Below are 20,164 nucleotides of genomic sequence, written 5' to 3' on the forward strand. Positions count from 1 at the left end.
TTAGGGTCTAGGCTTGGATAATTATGAGCATGAATGTAGGTTTTTAATCTTAAGAATGTCTGGTAGGACATTCAAAAGTTGTGTGTCGGGGGGCATGCGGATTCTTTATTTGTGGGAGAGTCCCTTGCATTGGCGGGCATCTAGCTAGGAGCCTCCCCCACCACCAAAAGCCAGGTGTCCCCACCCTCACGCCATCCCTAGGACCGCAAAAGCATGTGGCTGTTTCTGAAATGTCCACTAGGGGGCGGTGCTGGGCTGTGGCGAACCACCGCCCCTAGAGGCCACGTCCCGCGCAGCGGAACCTCCCACAAGCAGTCTGAACCCCCAGTTACCGGCGAGCTGAAGATCTCCTTCTCATTGAAGATGAGATGCAGCTCAGCGGCCGGAGATAATTTTTCTACTTCCAGCCACAGCCGCACCTCTCCTTGTTCAAGGATGTCGACGTTCCAGCCCGAGATGAGCTTGATCGCTGGGAGGCAGAGGACACGGAGGGGGTGGGTGGGGGACCGGTCTCCCCACCAGCCCCACCTGGAGCACACCCTGGGCATTTAAAGGGCAAAGTGCCTGAGGCATCTGAAGGCCATGCAGCTCATTCATGTTGCACTGATTTATAATGACTTGGTTTGAATTTAAGAGAAGTAAAGCAAGAAGATCAAAAGCTATTTTACACAAGAAGAACGGGGAAGTAGAGGTTTAAATAATCCAAAATCTACTAAGGGGCCAGTGATAATGATTATAAAGAGAGGAAACCCAGTCAGCGCCCTGCCGCCCACCCCTTTCCCTCTCAGGGGGGAGGGGAGGCCCCTAACCCTCCAACCCCATGACTCTCCCATCCTCTGCCCCTCAGCTAGGTTCTGGCTCTCGGCCCCATTCAGCTCTGCTCCGGAGACCCCAGTGGGCCCAGCTTACTTGGGTTTCTGATCTCATGGCTCAACTTCTTCAGCTTGCCCAACTCTGGGACAGGAAGGATCAAGGGGGAAAAAAAACAAACAAGACCAAAACACAGAGAATGAAATGCCTGGGCAGTGGGGTCCATGTGGGTCATCCCAAGAGACACCCCCCCCCCCCCGCATCCCGGAGTCACTTGCTACACAGAGGGTGATGGTGAGCGCTGTGGGTCTTGGCCCTCAGGCACTGACCGGGATCGGGGATGTTGCTGTAGGACACCCTGAGATCAAGGGCCACCTCCTCCGAGAAGTGGGTGCCCACCAGGGCCAGGCACCACATTACCTCACTTGTCCTCACACAATGCTGTGGGGCAAGCGCTATTGTCTACCACCATCCCCACTCCAGGCTCACTGGTTCCTGAGCCCCAACGCTTACCCACTGTACTCTGCTGTCCCATCTTGGAGGGTCTGGCCCCCACCCTGAGCACATCAGTCTACAAGCCTCTAGAGCAGCTTGGTGGCGTGCTGTCTCTTCGCTTACTGCCTCTGTGGGTTAGGTTTGTAGATTTGTCTCTTCTGCTAAGCTGAGCTCTGGACCTCCAGAAGTGTGCACATGGCACATAGTAGGTGCTCAATAAATATGTGTTGATGGGGGCTCAGACATTAAGCGTCTGCCTTGGGCTTGAGTCATGATCCCACAGTACTGGGATTGAGCCCCAGTATCGGGCTCCTTGCTTGGCAGGAAGCCTCCTCCTCCCTCTCCCACTCCCCCTGCTTGTGTTCCCTCTCTCACTGTGTCTCTCTCTCTCTCTGCCAAGTAAATAAATAAAATCTTTAAAAATATATGTGTTGATAGAAGAATTGGCAAGGGTAGAGCCCATACTTCATTTTCCCTTATAAACCCCAGAGTCCTTGGTATGAGTCTGGACTCGTGGCAAGTGAAAACAAAATAAAACAAAACCCAAAAGGTATCCTGTGTGTGGACGGCTTTGGTGTGCCTAGAACATTGTGTTTGATTAACAAAACTCCCCTTACAGATGAGCAAACTGATGTCCAGAGAGGTGACGTGACTTGCTCAGGATAAGAAAGCCAGAGAACGATGGAACTGGAATTGGACCCTGAGCCTATCTGGCTTCTGCTGCTTCACAGAGTCAGAGGGTCCCCTAAGCAATCAGCAGGGAAGGCCCTGGGCGGTCCCCCAGTGACTCTGGAGACAGCAGAGCGTGAGTCTCATCAGTGCTCAGCACTGGTTTCGGTTCTGCTTAAATCATCAAACGTGGATGACCCTTGGGTTGCAGCATCTACTCTCTGGTTTGCCACAGTCCACACCGCTCCCCGTTGTCATCCTCGCTGCGCAGACTAGCTACCATCTGCAATTTATCCTGATACTGCACTGTTGTACTTCTCAGGCTCCAAGAGAAGGGGAAAGGATCCTGGTACCCTTGCTTTTATCGGAAGTAGAAAAAGGAAGGAGAGACCTGAAGGACGTGAACTCCACCAAGCAGGGACTTTTGACTGTTGCGCCCCCCCCCCCCGCCCCCGGTGTACTGCCCAGTGCCTAGGACAGTATCTGGCTTAGGGTAGTGCTCAATGAATCCTGGGTAACTGCCTGGCTGGCTGAACGGGTGGGTGAGGGCCTACTTCTCTGGAAATCACTGCTTTATTAATTTTTGTTGCTTCTCGCCGGGCTCTGGGGCCATTTGCGTCTAGGACTCTCAATCAAAGCCTCTCTGGGGAGGGGTAGTAGAACAGAGGCATTACCTTCCTCTGTCAGTGTGTGGCTGGCCGAGATGTCTTCATCAGCATCGGTGACCATGACGGAGTAGGTGCCCAAGTCCTCAAGGCCAGGGTCTTTCAGTATGACCTTGGATCTGGCAGACAGAGGAGAGTAGAGCCTCAGTGAGGCGCCTTGTGCACTGGAGGCCTGGGAGCCGGGGGCCCTGCACCCCAGCCACAGATCCGGCCATGCTAGGCAGCAGGGATGGTTGCCTCCTTGCATCCCCATGGGGAGCCCGACCCAGGGCAGCTCTGGCTTGGCTCCTTCAGTGGCCCTGTGGGCCAGGCTCTCTTTTTACTGGCTGCACTGCCCAGTCTCTCCCCCTAAACCCCCAGGACTCCAGTCATTGTCTGGACAGGGCTGAAGCCAGAGCTGCTGAGGTTGGGGGAGTGAGACATGGGGCAGCTGACCTCTGGTCCCAGGTCCCTTCTTCTACAGATGAGAGTGCTGGGCCTAGACAACTTTCAGGAGCAAGTCACCATTTGCAAGTGCCCAGGCTAGAAACCAAGGGCTTTGAGTTTCCCTAGAAACACAGGTGCAAAGGCACACAGCATTCCTTGCAGAAGGAGAATCGCTAGTGAATGTTGTTCTTTCTGCCCTTAAATTCACTGTCCCCTCCTTGTTCCCTCAGGTGGTACGTGGCATCCTTGGTGAGGTACCGGGCAGCCCCTGGCAGGTGCGTTATCTGTGAGTCCTGCCCGGTGGTCTCACCCATGAGCGTCTGCAGACTCACCTGCGGACCAGTTAGACCACCCCCTCTCCCCTCACTTACTTGTTAGCCTTCTCCTCGATCTTGACCCTCTGGGGGTCTGGCGGGCCCTTGTAGTCCTTGGACCACTGAAACTCTGCTGAGTCAGGGGCCTCGGGAGCTTCGAAAGCCAAGTAGATAAGGCCTTCTTCATCCACACCAACCTTGATCTCTGGGGCATCTGAGGGCAGGATTCAAGGGTGGGGGCCAGGAGATATTTAGAAGTGACAAACCAGGTCATACACCTTCCATGGCTGCCCATGGCGCTTGAATAAAATACTAATGCCCGTCCCCTTGCCATGGTCTCCAAGGCCTTGTGATCAGCTTCTTCTCAACTAAAACGTCACACCTCCTCAGGGATGCCCTCCCTGATTGCTCTGGCTAAAGTAAGCCGCACCCCGCCACAACGCCCTGTTCATTTCCTTTTTAGCACTTACTAGCCTCTTAGATCATCACTTTCACGTCATTATTTCTCTGTTTCCTGTCCATCCTGCCCCTCCCCCAAGCTTGAGTAGGCCCCTTGCTTTCTCGTCACTGCTGTGTCCCCAGTACAATGTGGATGTCCCCCAAGATTGGTTGAATGAGTGAATAAGTAAAAGAATGGAAAGAGAATGTGCTTTATAGTTTGCAGAGTTGAGTGATTCTGTCATGGACCAGCCGTGTGACTAGATCACTCAAATTCAGAGCTACAAAAAAATTAGTTCTAAGGTCAGGGCGATGATCCCTCACGCAGGGGCTTGTGGGGAGGCCCAGGGCCGTGTGAGGATCTGTCTTAGCACCTGGTGTGTGTGGTAGGAGAGGACCTCAGGAGTTGTGACTGCAAGAGAGACAAAGCCTCATGGGGCATCTGGAATGCAGCTGGGTATTATTTTAAACATTGAGGAAGAGCTGTGTGAATTTATGAATACAGCGTATGAAAGAAAGGAGAAAGAAGTGCTCATATCTTGGGATCCCAGAGAAAGAAATGGGAGTGGGGCATGGGGCAGAAATAGGCAAGAAGGAAAGTCAGAGCTGGGTGACATGTGGCAGGGGGTAGCGGGACAGGGTCCCCTCCTGCTATAGGTCCTTGTGCTCCTCCCGACCCTCCTCTGACCTCCACCCGTCCTAGGTGGCACAGCCCCACCCTATGGGGCTAGCACCTCTGCCCGTTCCTACCTGGCTTGTCTTCCAGGCGTATGGGGTCGGTGGGCATGGATGGTTGTCCCAGACCTGCCGAATTCACGGCCTGAACTTGGAACACGTAACTCTTCCCCGGCTGCAAGTCAGAGATCTGGGGGAGGTGGAGGGGTGGGCAAGCGTGAGCACAGAGGACAAAGAAGACCAGACATTTCTTCAGCCTTGGCCATGGGCTGGAGGAAGCCCTTCCCTCCTGGGACTCAGCAGGGTGCAGGCTGCCCCGGCGTGCACTCCCTGGACCCAGGTCCCAGTCCGTAGTGGGTCCCTGCATGGGGATTGCCTCCCACCCCCGTGGGCCCTGGAATTCTGCCCGCTCAACTCATCACCTGCCTCTCCACAAGGAGACTCTCCCCCTTCCTGTGCCCCAACTCTCCTCCATCCATCACCCCAGAGAGAAGCCGGGGGGACCATCTCTGGCATCTTTTTCTGGAGCCCTATACGTCTAATCCGTGAGTTCACATTTTATTTTCCTAACGTGTCTTGAACGGGACTTCTCTCCGTGGCCCAGCCATGGCCCCGATCGAGGCTTCATTTCTCCTCACCTGATTAGTCCAGCAGTTTCCTAAATGCTGTCCCTGACTCTAGGCCCTTCTTCCCAGTCAGCCTTTCCTTCTGCCAATTTTTCTAAGACGCCGGTCTGTGTTGAAACCTCTCAGTGGCCTTCAGGGTAAAGTTCAGATTTTGCAGGTTAGTCCCTGAAGTCTTCCTAACCAGGCCTTAGCCTCCTGCGTCCTTCCTCTCTGGGTGTCCCCTTTACTCCATGGCTCCCTCCAGGTGCCCGTGTTCATCTCCTGTTTCCCCTTTCGTAGCTCCCTGCCTTTGCCCTTGCCGAGCCCTCTCCCTGGAATGCCCTCCCTTCTTTCTCGGTCTAGCCAACGCCAACTTGTCTTGGCCCGCTCAGCTCAGGCAGATCCGAGGATTCCAGGAAGGGCCTCTTATCTTCCTCCATGGAACTCCCAGAATCCCGCTGGACCCCCTCAGTGGTACAGTGCACAGTCTGGTAATTGCCTGTTACCCTAAAGACCAAGACTTATTTAACTCTTTCTGTCTAAGACCTGGTTCCAGGCCAGGCGCTAAGTTGGTGTCAAGAAGCATTTACTCCATGACCGAGTGAATGCCGGTCAACGACCTGCACTGCAGAAATGGGCCAAGTAACCAAGGCTCACCCAGCCCTGGCCTGGGCTAACCGATGTGGGAGGCAGAGGGACTGTCCATCTCACAGGGCTCTCTCGGACCAGCTGCCCCTGGGCTGGCTGATTTAACCACAGGGAGCCTGGCCCCATGGGGCAGAAACCACAGAGTCTCAGAGCATCCCCCTGGCTAAGGCTTGTTTTCCCTGCTTCTGTTTTAGGTGGGTTTACTGTTATTTTTTTGAAATGAAAGGCCCCCCCCCCAGTATAAAAGACACACACAGTTGTTGGGAAAATATTAAAGCAATAAAGAATATAAAAGGAAGGGTTATCACCTCCCTGGCAGTCCCCTTCCCCAGAGATGGCCAGAAATAACAATATTGTAAAGATCCGTTTAGACTTTGAAATGCGCATAAGCCGTGAGAAGCGTGGAGTGCACACTGTTTATTAGTGTGGTCTTGAAAACCCCTCACCCTCCCGCTCGCTGGAAAAACACCTCATGGAAGTGAGCTGGAGAAGACATTTCTCCTTTCCCTAGAGCTCCAGAAAACAAAATCCAGTCCACATCACAGAACTGTCGCCCCTGTTCCTCAAACACAGGGGGGCCGTGAGTCAGGCTGGCTGCAGAGCTGGGCTCTGGGTGTGCTGCAGAGGGGGTGGGGGGGGGTGCGTGGGCGGGGCGGCGTCCCCACCCCTCCCCCAACCCCGAACCCGGAAGTCGGGATTCTCACTGATGGTCTAAAGTGATTTGTGTCCTCTAGGAACACTGCGATCGACACTTATTTTGTTTTCTGGCATGGACAATTTCTGGGAGTTAGTAGAAGTTAAAGCGACCATCGCAGGTGAATAACACCGATGACTCTGCTAAATTTCTTATTTATCCCAAGAGTTGAGAGTTTCTCATGTAAATTAAGAAATAGCTATCTGCGTAGATGTTTGTTAATGTATGAAATATAGATGTAGTATGTTTTCTAACGTGAGTAGCCTACTTGTATTCTGATTTTTTTCTTAGCCACCTATGATGGATATATTTTCATGTCAAAACATACCTGCAGGACCAACCCATTGTCCTTAAAATACCATAGTCTTGATACGACTGAGCACAGGATTCCGTCTGAAGGATACACTGATTTATTTAAGCGAAGCCCCTACAGATGGACATTTAAATTGTTTCCAACTTTTACCTTGATAAATAATACTGCAGTGAGTATCTTTGCCCTTAGATCTTTGCCCATTTGCTTAATCTTTCCCTACAGTCTAATCCCAGAAGCAGAATTCCTTGCTCAAGGGAGATGCATGTCCAGTGCTGACCTACCTGGCTGATGGGAGTTTAGGGAGGAGTCTGGCCAGCCTGGAGCAGGTTAAGACAAGCAGCCATCCAGCCAGCCCGACTGTCAACTTACTGTGTGACCCTGGGTGGGGCCCTTCCCCTCTCTGGTCCTCCGCTGACATTAAGTGAGGGCAGTGATCTCTGAGGGTGATGCTGGCTCTGATCCTGCCATGTCCAGTGGCAGGGAAGGCTCAGGGTGGAGTTTAGGGGGTGAAGGGGCAGGGACTCACCCTCAGATGGGTGCCAGAGATGAGGTCTGGGGTGACCGGCTTCCATTCTTCAGAGCCTTCCTCTTGGACACTGATGCTGTAGCCCGTGACCGGCCCAGCCCCAGTGTATAGTGGGGGCTCCCACTTTAGCATCAGGGAGGTGGCCCGCACCTCGAACGCCTGCACATCATACGGGGGGCCTGTGGGAGATGGGGCAGAGGAGGAGTGGGCCAGCCAGAGAGGTGGGCAGCGAGCTGGGTGGTCAGTCTCCAACCCTTGTCAGTCTGTCAGTTACAGCTGGGCTGGGAAGTGCCTGTTCTGGCAGGGACCTGGCAGGTCTTGGTTTCATGACAAAGCTTGGTCTTAATCTGGGCCTGAGACAGGGTTAACTCTTCAAAACAGGCTCAGCCTCACTTTTTCTAAAGTATCCTTGATCTTCCTTATCCCAGGGGGCCATAACCCTTCTAACACCTTTGCTTTCTCAATGATCAGTGTAGGGCAAAGATGTGACCTCTCCGGGTTTGTGCCCCAGCTCCACCTTCTCAGGCTATGGGGACTCTGGGCAAGTTATTCGGCCCCTATGTTCCTGTCTCCTCATCTGCAAAGTAGGGATAATAATAGTTCTTAAAATCCAGTGCTGTTATGAGCATTGATGGCAAAACTTGTGGAATCTGTGGTACATGGTAAGTACCCAACAAGTATCAATTGTTCATAATTATTGTCTCAGGCATCCCACATACTAATGATCTGCTCTTCATTTGCAAAAACCAGCACCGAGCTGAACAGAATGATGGAAGGTTGTGATCCTTCCTTCCTAGGGAGGAGGTGAGGGCTCATTTGGGGAAAAGCTAACGGGGTTGTGGGAGTGGTGTGCAGGGTGAGGGTTGCCCTAGCGGTGTGCCCTTGGGGTTTGACATTGGTCTGTGGCCAGAGCCAGAGCTCTGATGGCATGTTGAGCTAGGGGATAATTATTGCTGAGGATACAGAGCCAGTAGATGGCCAAGGTCACGGGTCCTCTAAGGCGCGGTTAAGGCTGTCTGTGTCAGAGGTTATGGGGTCTCTTGGTGGAAAGGGCCAGTGGTCTGAAGTCTGGGACCAACAGAAAGCTCAATGGTGCTCATCTCACTGGTTGGACTTGGGGTGGAGGGTGGGGCGGGGGCAGGTCCTGGATTTCGGCATCTTTGGACCTCTCACCTGGTTGGGGCATCGTCCACTCTTTGCACTCAAACAGGCTACTGGGTGCTGACAGCTCGCCAACCCCTGCCCAGTTTGCTGCCCGGGCACGGAACTCATAGAAGTGGCCTTCACGAAGGTTACTGACCTTGAAGAACAGAGACAGACGGTGAAAACCAGGGCTGGGACCAAAGGGGAAAGAGGTACGGTGGCAGGGGAGACATCAGAGCAGGAGGTCCAGGGGGCCTTAAACGAGATCAGTTATGTGACTTTGCACTTGAGAATTAGCCAGATTATCAGGCTCAGGGAACCTGAGGCCTCTCTTGGCTTTAGGACCTCCAATAGTGACCTCTGGTCTCCACCTGCCCAGGCCAGTGGCCCCATTCCAGGCTTACCTTGCAGACCCGGGTGGGGATGGGCTGCTGGTTGACTGGGTGCCAGTCCAGCTCCTCTGAGTCATGCTGGTCCAGGAAGTAGCCCAGGATCTTGCCACCTCCACAACGTTTGGGGGGCTTCCACCCAATGACCATATCATTCTTCCCACAGTTCAGGAGCACGAAATCATATGGTGCAGATGGTGTGGCTGTGGGGAGGAAGTAGGTGAGGACTGCTGCTTCCTGGGGGTGGCCGGATGGGGCAGGGGGTCCCCAGGGAACCCACTTTGCTCAGGTGGGCACTGGCTTTGCCAGGGGCATTTGCTGGTAACCTTGACTCTGCTCCCTACAGGACACCTGGGTCCAGAGCTGGTCAGATATTGTCCTATGATCTCAGGCCATTGTCCTTTCTTCCCAAAGGAAAGGGGGAGGTCAGGATCTGCTCTAGATCCCCTCAGAAGACATACGGTCCCTTGGTCTCTGGGTTACACCCTCCAAGATGTGATCTATAAGCCCCTGCTCTCTGCCCAGCCCAGGGCTGCCCCCAAGAGACTTGTAGGCTGCACCTGCCCTTCGGACTTACCCAGAGCCTGCTTGACCCTGATGGGGTCAGTGGCGGGTGAGCTCTCGCCTACCCCAGCCTCGCTGACTGATCTGATGCAAAACTCGTACTCCTTCCCCGTCCTTAGCCCGGGAACTGTAAACCTGGAAGAGACATGGGCGAGCTTTCAGGGAAGGCCAAACAGGTTGCAGACATCCCTGAACTTCCTAGAACAACTTGTGGGATAAGTGGCCCCTAGCAGTGGGATTTAAGGGTTTGCGACTAGCTCTTACCTAAAGATATTGGCCCTTGCCCTCACAGTGGTGTCCGCACTCTAGAGAGTGATGTTCTTAAGATTTGAAAGGCTGGAGGAAGAAATCAAAAGGTACAAACTTCCAGCTCTAAGAGAAATCAGTACTCGAGGTGTAATACACACCACAGCAACCATAGTTAACCCCACCATGTGATATATGAGAAAGCTGTTAGAGAGTAGATCCTAAAAGTCTTCATTACAAGGAGAAATCATCTCTTTCTTAAAAAAAAAAAAAAAGAAAGAGATTTTATTTATTAATTTGAAAGAGGGACCCTTGGGTGGCTCAGTTGGTTAAGCATCTGCCTTCGGCTCAGGTCATGATCCCAGGGTCCTGGGAAAGAGGCCCGCATCAGGCTCCCTGCTCAGCGGGGAGCCTGCTTCTCCCTCTCCCACTGCTGCTCCCCCTGCTTGTGCACTTGCTCTCTCTGGCATATAAATAAATAAAATCATTTTTAAAAATCTAATTTGAGAGAGAGTGAACAAGAGAAAAAATACAAATGGGGTGAGGGGCAGAGGGAGAAGCAAGCTCCCCACTGAGCAGGGAGCCCGAGGCAGGAATTGATCCCAGGACCCTGGGATCACAACCTGAGCAGAAGGCAGACACTTAACCAACTGAGCCACCTGTATGTCTCTCTTTCTTTCTTTTCTTTTTATTGTATCTATATGAGATGACGGATGTTGACTAAGCCTCTGGTGGTCATTATTTCGTAATATCTGTAAATCAGACCATCATGTTCTCCACCTTGAACTCACACAGTCATGGCCCAGGGAGCCAACCCCAGACCTGTGCCACCTGGCGCATCTCCAGGACTTGGGCTTCGTCCCTGAAACACGACAGTGTCCCTTATTCCGAGTGCTGTGATTCTACAGCCTGGTGTCCTTTCCAAGGCCCCCAAGGAGAACTGTCAACCAGAGACCTACATCCAGATACGTTCTGGTTTAAAGAAAAATATCCCCATCCTGTCCCTTCTTGATGAAACCCAAATGGCAGACCCCTTTCTCTCTTTTCCCTTACCAACAGCGTCCTGCAGCAAATCTGGCCCTACAGGGAGCTTCTCCCAGCCAGGCATCCCTGACGAGACCCGAGGACCGAAATCAAGTGCTGATGGCTGGCAGAGAAACCAGTTCCCTGCTTGGGGACACGCACTCCAATGGGGAACATGCCTCAGTAAGACAGACGGAGCACCAAGGGGACAAGGCTCAGGGAGGACCTGAACGGGTGAGGCCAGGGGTGACTCCCTAGAGACTGGCCCCTGTGGGGCCAGAAGGTGACGATGACAGCAGTGACCGCAGCCACATGCACACATCTAGCCACGGCGCCCCCTGTCATCTACGGAAACTCGGGCCTTCGTCATAACACCCCTGTTTTGGAGATGAGGATGAAGATGAATGTTGGAATTTTGGGGGGGGGAATCTCGAGGGATCAAACTGTCCCATTTCTTCATTTTACAGGTGGGGAGGGAGGGCCTCCCCCAAGGAAAGAGGCGAGCCGAGAGTACACAGCCCGTTAGGAACAGAGTCGGGACAGCCCAGGCCTCCTGAATCAGAGCGCAGAGCTGCCCATCTGTTATTCATCCATTCAGACATTCGGATGCTGTCTGAGCACCTCCAGTGAAAGCCTGGTGCTGTGGGGCCGGCCATAGGGCAGGGAACCGGACCCCCACAGCCCTACGGGGCTCCCTTGATGCCTTCACACAGGCAGCACTCCCCGGCGGTGGTGGTTGCCTCTTTCCAGCCATGACACATGTCGCTGATGGTATGCACACACGAGTTCTCTAGACATTCCAGAGGACCCCGTGCCCCCTCCCCCCACACCGTGTGTGATAAGTGTCCCAGACAGGCCACTCCCTTCCAGTGACTCCCTCATGGAACCACACCAAATGCAAGCCGGGGGGAGATGTTCTATTGACAACTTGGTCAAATCTGTCCGAATCTGTAAAAACTTTGATGATTCTCCCACTTGGGATCTTTAGCAATAACAAGTTGTGAGTGACCCCTCACAGATGACCATGAGACACCAACAACTTGTGGGGTTCAAGGTCCTGTCCCTTTTTCTGGGTCAGATGGTCAAGAGGCTCCTGGCCAAGGGGGACCCAGGTGACTGTGCTCAGGGCTCAGCCAGCCGGCTGATGGAAGGGTGGGGAGAGCCCTCGCCACCCAAGCCCTTGACCCCACAGAGCCTCAAAATGTGAGCCCAGAAGCCTCACGGTTCACTACCTGCAAGGACCAGGGGCTTGTGAGGCGGGAGCTTCAGCGGGGAGGAGAGTGTGGTGGCTCCATAGAGCGGGGGCTCTATGTCTCCCCCAGGCTTGGGGAGGCAAGTGTCAGTGCAAGAGCCCCAGGCAAGGGAGGGGTGCAGGCAGAGCCTGTGGCCGCATCCTCTGCCTCTCTCTGTCTCTAAGCTCCAGGACAGACGAGACTCAGTCCATCTCCTCTAGAGACAGGATGCCCTCAGCCAGTGTGTGCCAAAGACAAGGTCGTCCTGGCCAAGTCCCAGTGTCTCCATGACTAGCTAAGGGAGTCTGGGCAAGTTACTTAAGCGCTCTATGCCTCCATCTGAGAAGAAGAAAGAACAGTGCCCAGCAGCACACTAGGAACGGCAGGTGTGGGCAGTCCTTACGGGAGGGGTGGGGCAAACTCACTTGCGGCCCTGGATGGGCTTGTTGTTCACAGTTTGCCACTCAGATGATCCCGCCTCCCGGGAGTAGATGTAATAACCCAGGAGCTCTGGGGTGTCTTTCAAGGGCTCCCAGGTCAGGGATACAGATGTCTGCGTGTCTCGGAACGCTTGAACTTGAGCTGGAGGAGGGAGAGTAGCTAAAAAACAGAAACGTGGGCTGTGTGAAGATGCTGGCCTAACAAACTGGGGAGGAGGGGGGAGTGGGGAAAGGCTGGGAGAACCCCCCCAACCCCTGCAATCCAGGGGGCGGGGACGGGGGGGGGGCAGGCATGACCCAGGAGCCTCGAGGGGGGGGTGCCCTTCCCGGGCCCTATTAGTCACAAGTCCTCTCCCCTCTCACCTCCAAATATCTCCGCTTCCTCACGAAAGCCTCCATTCATTCATCTTCAGTCTCTGTCCCTTTCTCCTCCCCGGCCACTCTTTTTTGCTTTTTTTGGTGTTTTCCCATTTTTGTATAATAATCTTACTTTTCTCATACAAGTAAACGCTTTTTATTTTTTCTTCCCTTCCCTCCCCTCCCCCTCTTCTTCTCTTCTTTCTTTTACTGACGTGTACGAGAACTTTGCCCTAAAACTTCTTTGTGCTTCAGAGACTGTGATCACACATTCAGTCATAAACCGCTCATAGGTCAGACCCCGAATTGTGGCTAAATGTTAACTGGGCCAGAATCAAAGGAAAACATCACTTGCTCACCAACCCGTTCATATTTGCTATGAATGTATATATGCATATGTATATATACACACACACACAAATACACATATAATACATATGTATATACGTGCGCACACACATATATTTCCTATATTATTGGAACAGAGCAAATCTAGGACTTTGCTCTCTCCCCCAGATGGGCCCCGCAGCCCACCAGGCTCCCCTGGGCTTGGTAGTGCTGCCGCTAGGCTCCTTAAAGGGCCAGCTGCAGGGAACCTTCTGATCTGATCTTATCAAAACTCAAAGAGCCCCAGAATCCGGAGGCCTCAGGAGAGGGAGGGGCCCCGGAGTGGGGACCAGGACGGAGCTGCACCTGGGAGACGCAGGGATGGAGGTGGGAGCCATAACCAGGCCTTGGGAACAGCACATTTGACAGCTGAGGACAGCAAGGTTTGCGGGTAGGCAATGACTCGCCCAGGTCCACACAGTGTGGCTGCTGAGAGGCGTCCGGCCTGGGGAGCTAGAGCTTGGGTGGGACAGCGTTAGACCTGAGGGACACCCCTGCTCACACTTGGCCCCTGCACTGGACCAGCTGGATTCTGCAACATATGAATTGTTGAGCTGGAAAAAAATCCCCGAACTCTCACGAGCTCCCTACCCAGAGAGATGCGATTCCTGGTGTTCTGAAACTTGACAGGCCTGAGATCATGTTGCTTTGCCATTTCAAGATGGGAAGAAGGGGTCAGGGACAGGGAAATGAGCATGGTTTTGTCCCTGCGGGCGATGGGGCCCTGGCCCTGGAGGCTGACAGCCTGGCCTGGCCTGGCCTAGCCCCCATCTCCGGCATCACATCAGTACCTGGCTTCCCCCTCAAGGCGATGGGCTCACTGGGCTCCGAGGGATCGCTCATGCCATACTGGTTTATGGCTCTCACTTTGAAGACATACGACTTCCCTTTCTCCAGATCCAAAAGGGCGAACCTTGGGGATTTCACAGGAGTGTCTGTATGGGTGGCCTCCCAGGTGCCACTACCTATGACTGACTGTGACAAAGGAAGAGAAAGGCACATTGGTGAAGCAGCTGCCTGGCACTGGGCTCTGTGCTGGGGGCTCTCATTCACTTCTGACCCCCGGCCCTGGCTGCCTCTGAACACCGAGCTCTGGACCCTTCTGCCTCCTCCACATCTCTGCCCGGTGCCTACCGAGCATCTCACATCCTCCGTGTCCGGAACTCCACTCTGGATCTTCTCCCCAAATCACCCACATTTGGTTAATGGGACCTTAACCAGTTAAGGTTAAGTGGCTCAGGCCAAAAAAATCCTTGAAGGTATCCTGGAGTCCTTCCCTTTGTCCCTCCCACCCCAAATAGGCTCCATCAACAAATCCATTTGACCCCATCTTCAGAATTCATCCAGAATCCCACCCTGGCTTACCACCCTGATGCCCTGGCTACAACTTTGATCCAAGCCACCATCATCTTTTACCGGAGCTACATCACTCTTTTCTCCAAATGATGGTCAGAAGATCCCTTCACTACACAAGTCAGATCCCTGTCCCCGGCTGCCCACAACCACCATCTCCCTTAGAGCCAAAGCTTCTCTGTGGCCTGACCCTTGCTACCTGTCTGGTCACATTCACTCCCCCTTTGCCCCATGCCTCCCTGCTATTCCCGATGGCACCAGGCCCAACTCCTGCCTCTGGGCCTTTGCACTTGCTTACCCCTTTGCCGGGGATGTTCTTCCCTGCAGAAATCTCTGGTGGGCTCCTCCTTTCCTTTAGGTTTTTATTCAAAACTCACCTTCTCAGGGAGAACTCCCAGCCTCTAATCTAAAATGTCAGCCACCCCTTCCCTCAACACTTCAGACCCCTTTCCCGCTTTTAGTCTTTTGCCTTTATGCCTACCACTAGCTAATGTGCTAAGGATTTTCCTGATTTATTTCCTTTACCGTCACACCCCTGACTCGAAGCTCAGCTCCATGAGGCAGGGGTTTGCCTGTTTTATCCACTGCCATGTCCGCAGGGCCGGGAAGAGTCCTGGCACATGGGAGGTGCTCAGTCTATGTTTGGCGGGACCCATAAATGAGAAAAGGAATGAGTTTTCATGATAACCTTGAAGGGGGGTATTAATTTCCCCACCAGTGAGAAAACTTGTGCTCAGGGAGTTTAAGTCCCTTGGCTGAAAGTCATGCATCTAATAACTGGTGTATTCGGTATTTAAGCCCAGCTGTGGGTGTCCCCAAACCTGTTCACTCTCCCCAGCGTAAGGGACCCAAAAGGTAGCCACAAATCCTGCATCTCTGGGCAGATAGAGGGTGACAAGCTGAGGGCAGTGCTGGTTCCAGGAAAGATCCAGAAGCACTGGGGGAACTCGCTGACCCCGCCGTGCACCCTACCTCCCTACCTGCCATGCTTTCCCCTCCCAAGGCCCACCCACCTGCCAGGAGTCCAGAACTCAGCTTGCCCCCCCCCCCCACACAACCCCACAATAAAACCAGCAAACATTGCTGAGCACCTCCTGTGTGCCTCTATGTGTGTTCTCTATTCTAAGTCCATAGGTGCCTTACTTGGTCCTTGTATTGGCTCTATGAGGTGTGTATGGTTATTATCTCTCTTTTACAGAAGAGGAAACTGAGGCACAGGGAGACTCCATAACTGGCCCAAGGTCACACAGATTTGAACTCCCTCCCCTCCCTCCCCCCTCCCCTGCCCTGAGTGTGCCAAGAGAGGCCCGGATGAACAACCGGAGGTGGAGACTCCTCCCTGGGACTTTCACTAACCCTGTACTGTCCACCTGCTGAGTGCCAGGTCCTGTGCTGGGCACGGTGAGTAATGAGAAGCAAACCTCGTCTCTTCCTCTAGGGGGGTTAGGGCCAACAATGTGTCCTCGGGGCATGTTTTCAGGCCTGGAGCTGCTGGCCCGGCTGCGTGTGGCGTCTTATTTCATTCTCCATTTGCCCCCAGAGGAAACTGAGGCTCAGGGAGCTCAGGAACCTGGCTTGCACAGCAGAAGCCAGGATTTGAGTTGATCTTAACACCACGCTGTTTTTCACCCTGCCAGCTGCCTCAGCTCCGCTATGAGATCCGCCCTGCATGCACCAGCGGCCCACAGCCCCAGACACCTGCCCCTGCCCCATGTGGGTGGGAACTGCCTCCAGGCAGCCCGCCCCCAACCCCCTGCTATGGGAGGGCTGCCCACTGTGACCCTGGCTCGTGGGTACCCTCCCAACATGGCCTTGGCCAGGAATTCCTGCTGGACCCGATGTGTGGCCTCATGCCAGCCAGACCCGGGGGTGGGGGGGTACCCAGGAAATGGTGGATTGTACTGTTGTCACCATCATCTGTATGTCTTAATTCTGGGCATTTCCACGAACAGCCCCAGGAGCTGTTGCCAGTCACTGGCCACACCGGGCTCAGGTCACTTTGGAAGGTCTGCCCCCATGGAGGGGCAGGTACCTTCCAGGTACAGATTCTCCTCTAGTCTCTGAAAGCCACCCAGGGACACCGTCTGCCGTCTCTCCAGCTGTCCCCCTGCCCATGCCCCCGATGCCTCCATGCGCCGGCGGTGTCTGCTTTTCAGCCCAGCCTGGGGCTGGGGCCCATGGGGTCTCTGTACCTTCTCCAGAGTGTATGTCAGGGGAGCTCTGCCCCGAGGCCTTGGCTCCTCCCAGCTCAGAACCACGTAGGCTTCACGGATCTCACTGGCGTGGACGTTGGTGGGGGGCGAGGGGATGGTCACAAAGTCTGGAATCAGAGTCATCGAGGAGGAGATGGGGTGGGCCCTCAGAGACCCCTCATTTCATAGACGAGGAGCTGGGCCCAGAGAGGGGCAGGAACTTGCTCCTCGTCATCCAGCAGGGCCAGGCAGAGCCAGGGCCACAAGCCTCGTCTCCCGATGTCCTCCCCAGGACCTTCCCCAACATGCCACCTCCTCCACAAGGGGCACGGCAAGACGGGCCGAGGTCACCTGAGGACCCTGGCCTCCTCCAGATGGACCTCACCCGCCCTCGCCTCCCCATAGCCCGCACACAGACACCTTCCGCCTCTCGGCCACTTTGTTTCCCCCGAGTTTCCAGAAACAAAAGAGGCTGACTCACAGCTCGAGGCAGAGTGTCAGGAGGTTCACACGTACCTTCAAAATCATCTGTGTTGATTGTGATCTTGTTTCCCAGGTCAAAGGAGATCTCTAGGGTGGAGAACAGAGCCCATTGGGGGAGAAGCAGGGGGTGCAGGGTGTGTGGGGGTGGGGCCGGGTCAGGGAGGGTCAGAGCAGGACCTGTCCACTCGGGGTGCTGATTCCTCACCCTCTTCCCAGTCCTGGCCTTTGGGCCCCTCATAGTGTGACCTCAGGCAGGTGCTCTCTGAGCCTGCATTTCTCCAAATGGAGAAAGTGGTCCAAAGTGGAACACTGCTGTTCTAGACCCTGAGAGATGCCCTGTCTCCTTGCAACAAATGGGGACAGAGGAGAAGTAATGGGCCTGGGGTTGGCTAGCTAGGGTAAGGCGGAGCTGGGAGGCAAACCCAAGTCAGGGTGACCCCTCAAGGCTGAAAGGGTGGTGCCTGCACCACCACCCCCATATCTCTCCCAGCTCAGGGCTCCTGAGGCAGGGCTGTTTTTCTCCTTTAGGGTATCTGAAGAAGGTGCTGTGGTTCCCCCCCTCAGATTAGCATCTCCTGTGGACAGATTTGTGTTTCTTCCGTTAGACTAGTTGTCCCTTCCCCCTCAGGCCAGGGGTTCCTAAGGACAGCACTGTGCTTCCTCCCACAGCCTAGGAGTTCCTGAGACTGTGTCTCCCTCATCAGACTAGCACTTCCCGAGGGCTGTGCCTTGTCTCCCCCAACCCCTTGGAATAAGGCTTGGTATGGGGTCTGTGCTACCTGTGTCCTGCATGCAGCGGTCCTCAGAGTGCCCTGATGGATGCTCTAGAATGTTCCTCAGGGCCTCTGCACCCACCTGTCTTTCTCTGGTCTTCATCATGGTCGCGCATGACAACCAGTTCTGATGCCTTGGACGGGAGGCTGCTGCCTGCTCTGCTGATGGCTCGCACCCGGAACCGATAGCTCTGGCCTTCCAGAAGGCCTTGGATGGGGCACCGACAGGTACCCCCAGGGGCCTCGTGCCAGGGAACCCACTGCGCAGACTCGCCCTGGCACCTGCAGGAGAGAGGCTCCGGCTTCAGGCCCTGCCCCCGACTCACACCTGCCGGGTCTGAGCCCCTACCAAGGCCATTCCTTCACCCCAGGCTACCAGTTCGAGTCCTGCTCTCCTCTCAAAACCTCGTGAATGATAGAACTCGGATTTTACCCAAGGGCCGCCCACTCCCTAACTTGGCGTGCGGTCCAGATGGACCCTCCAACTTTGGGCTCTCTGTGCCATCCGGGTACCACTGCCCTCGCTTGGTACGCCGGCACGCACTGCCAGCTGGGTGGGACAGTGGGCTCGTGGGGTCAGAATCCTGGCCCTACCACTGAAAAGCAATGTGACTTTGGGCAAAGTCGTCACCGCATGTGCCTCAGTTTCCTCATCTGTAGAATGGGGCACCACAGAGTCCCCTGCTGCCCTGGACAGGATCGCAAGGACTCCGTGAGGTTAGGCACGCAGCTTCAGTACCTGCTGTGAGGCAGGGCATCTGTCACCTCAGACTAGGGCCAGGACCTGGCAGCTTGTGCAGGGGGTGGGATGTTCCGGGCCCTCCCCTCCCCTCCGGGTCAGTGCTGTCCTGTCTCTCTCTGTCACTCAGAGAGAAAGGGAGCCAACATACCTACTCAGGCTCATTTCCAAACATGTCATGTTTGCCCCTCCCAGGGTCCACACGGCTGACTCCAGTGGTGGAATTCCAGGTACCGGAGGTGACAGATTTGGAGGTACGGATACCTTTCTCTTGCCCCTATATCATATGACCTGGTCTCCTTCCCGCCCGGTTCTGAGGCTAGGCAGGGGGCTCTCTCTATCCTGTGGCCCCTGCTCTTACTCTCACGAGGTCTCCCCCAGGAGGCTCTGCCCCTCAAGAGGCTGACTCACAGCTCGATGGAGTAGCTGGTGATGGGGTGGCCCCGGGTGTCGCTGGGTGGGGTCCAAGTCAGAATGAGGCAGTCTCTGTTCACGTTCAGGCATTGGACATTCAGAGGGGAACCCGGGGCCCCTGGCTTCTCGGCTGCTGCATCTGAGACCCAGAGTAGGGGGTGGGAGGAGGGGAAGAGGAAGGTTCCTCACTTGGTGTCTCTTTGGCCATGGACCGTCCCACTCCCTCCCAGCAACCACTTTGGGGGAACCCTCCAGGGCTCACTTGTGATCTTATGGTCCTCAAGGACCTGAATAATAGTTTCCTTTTTTTTTTAAGATTTTATTTGTTTACTTGACAGACAGAGATCACAAATAGGCAGAGAGGCAGGCAGAGAGAGAGAGGGGGGGGAAGCAGGCTCCCTGCCCAGCCCTCCTTTTTAACAACAGCATCTGGGAGGCTGTGGGAGTACCAGTCATTAGGGGCCCATTGCACTCTATGCCCCTGAATGATCAGTGTAATGAAACTGAACCCTGTAGCATCCCTCCATTTTGTGGTTGGGAAAACAGAGTCTCAGAGGAAAAGTGACTTGCTCAAGGTCACCAGCTAATGAAGTGGCAAAGTCAGGATTTGAACCTGAATCAGTTTAAAGACCAAGAGGCAGAACTTACCAGGTACTGGAATCATCCCAGCCCATGCTCAGTGCTCCCTCCACACCTCCCATTAGGTCTGAGACTCAAGCTGTATCTTTTTGGAGGGTCATAGGATGCCGAAGGGTTTCTTGGAGACTCTCACTCAACACCCCTATTTATAACAGGGAAACTGAGGCCCCGAGAGGGCAGGGAAACTTGCCGAAGGTGCCACAGCCCATCTGGTTGCTGGGCTCCAGCTACACCTTTTACCCTCCAAGCCCCCACTCACCTCTCACAAACACGTAAGCGCTCTGCTCCTGGAGCCCCAAGGGGGAAGGCACCTGGACTGTGTAGAGCCCCTCATCCTCCTTATAGGCACAGGACACCTTCAGGGATGCCTGGCGGTCTTCATAGAGGATCTGCCGGCGTCCTGAGGATCTCAGTAGTCTCCCTGAGGAGAGGAGGGGTCCAATATGGGCCCTGGCTTCCCCTGGGTACCCTTAGATGGTCTGAGTTGAGGCAGCAGTGTGGCTGGTATGGCT

At 54.6% G+C, this 20,164-nt stretch overlaps 1 protein-coding gene across 6 annotated transcripts in view; it reads right to left on the reverse strand.

The window, feature by feature from the left end:
- Positions 1-20,164, reverse strand: part of MYOM3 (myomesin 3) — a 50,483-nt gene that overhangs the window by 11,280 nt on the left and 19,039 nt on the right. For all 6 annotated transcript variants that reach the window (XM_082684685.1, XM_082684684.1, XM_082684682.1 and 3 more), the window contains 16 exons: positions 19,912-20,073; positions 19,011-19,152; positions 17,943-18,142; positions 17,121-17,174; positions 16,605-16,732; positions 13,851-14,034; positions 12,301-12,475; positions 9,388-9,509; positions 8,826-9,013; positions 8,452-8,578; positions 7,279-7,457; positions 4,568-4,682; positions 3,437-3,593; positions 2,649-2,758; positions 910-954; positions 333-469 (listed from right to left, as the gene is read on the reverse strand). In XM_082684685.1, coding sequence (XP_082540811.1) covers positions 333-469; positions 910-954; positions 2,649-2,758; positions 3,437-3,593; positions 4,568-4,682; positions 7,279-7,457; positions 8,452-8,578; positions 8,826-9,013; positions 9,388-9,509; positions 12,301-12,475; positions 13,851-14,034; positions 16,605-16,732; positions 17,121-17,174; positions 17,943-18,142; positions 19,011-19,152; positions 19,912-20,073 — 2,225 coding nt within the window. The remainder of the gene's footprint in view (positions 1-332; positions 470-909; positions 955-2,648; positions 2,759-3,436; positions 3,594-4,567; positions 4,683-7,278; positions 7,458-8,451; positions 8,579-8,825; positions 9,014-9,387; positions 9,510-12,300; positions 12,476-13,850; positions 14,035-16,604; positions 16,733-17,120; positions 17,175-17,942; positions 18,143-19,010; positions 19,153-19,911; positions 20,074-20,164) is intronic.

The sequence above is a fragment of the Mustela nivalis genome (assembly GCF_964662115.1).
Source record: "Mustela nivalis genome assembly, chromosome: 10".
Taxonomy (NCBI): Eukaryota; Metazoa; Chordata; class Mammalia; order Carnivora; family Mustelidae; genus Mustela; species Mustela nivalis.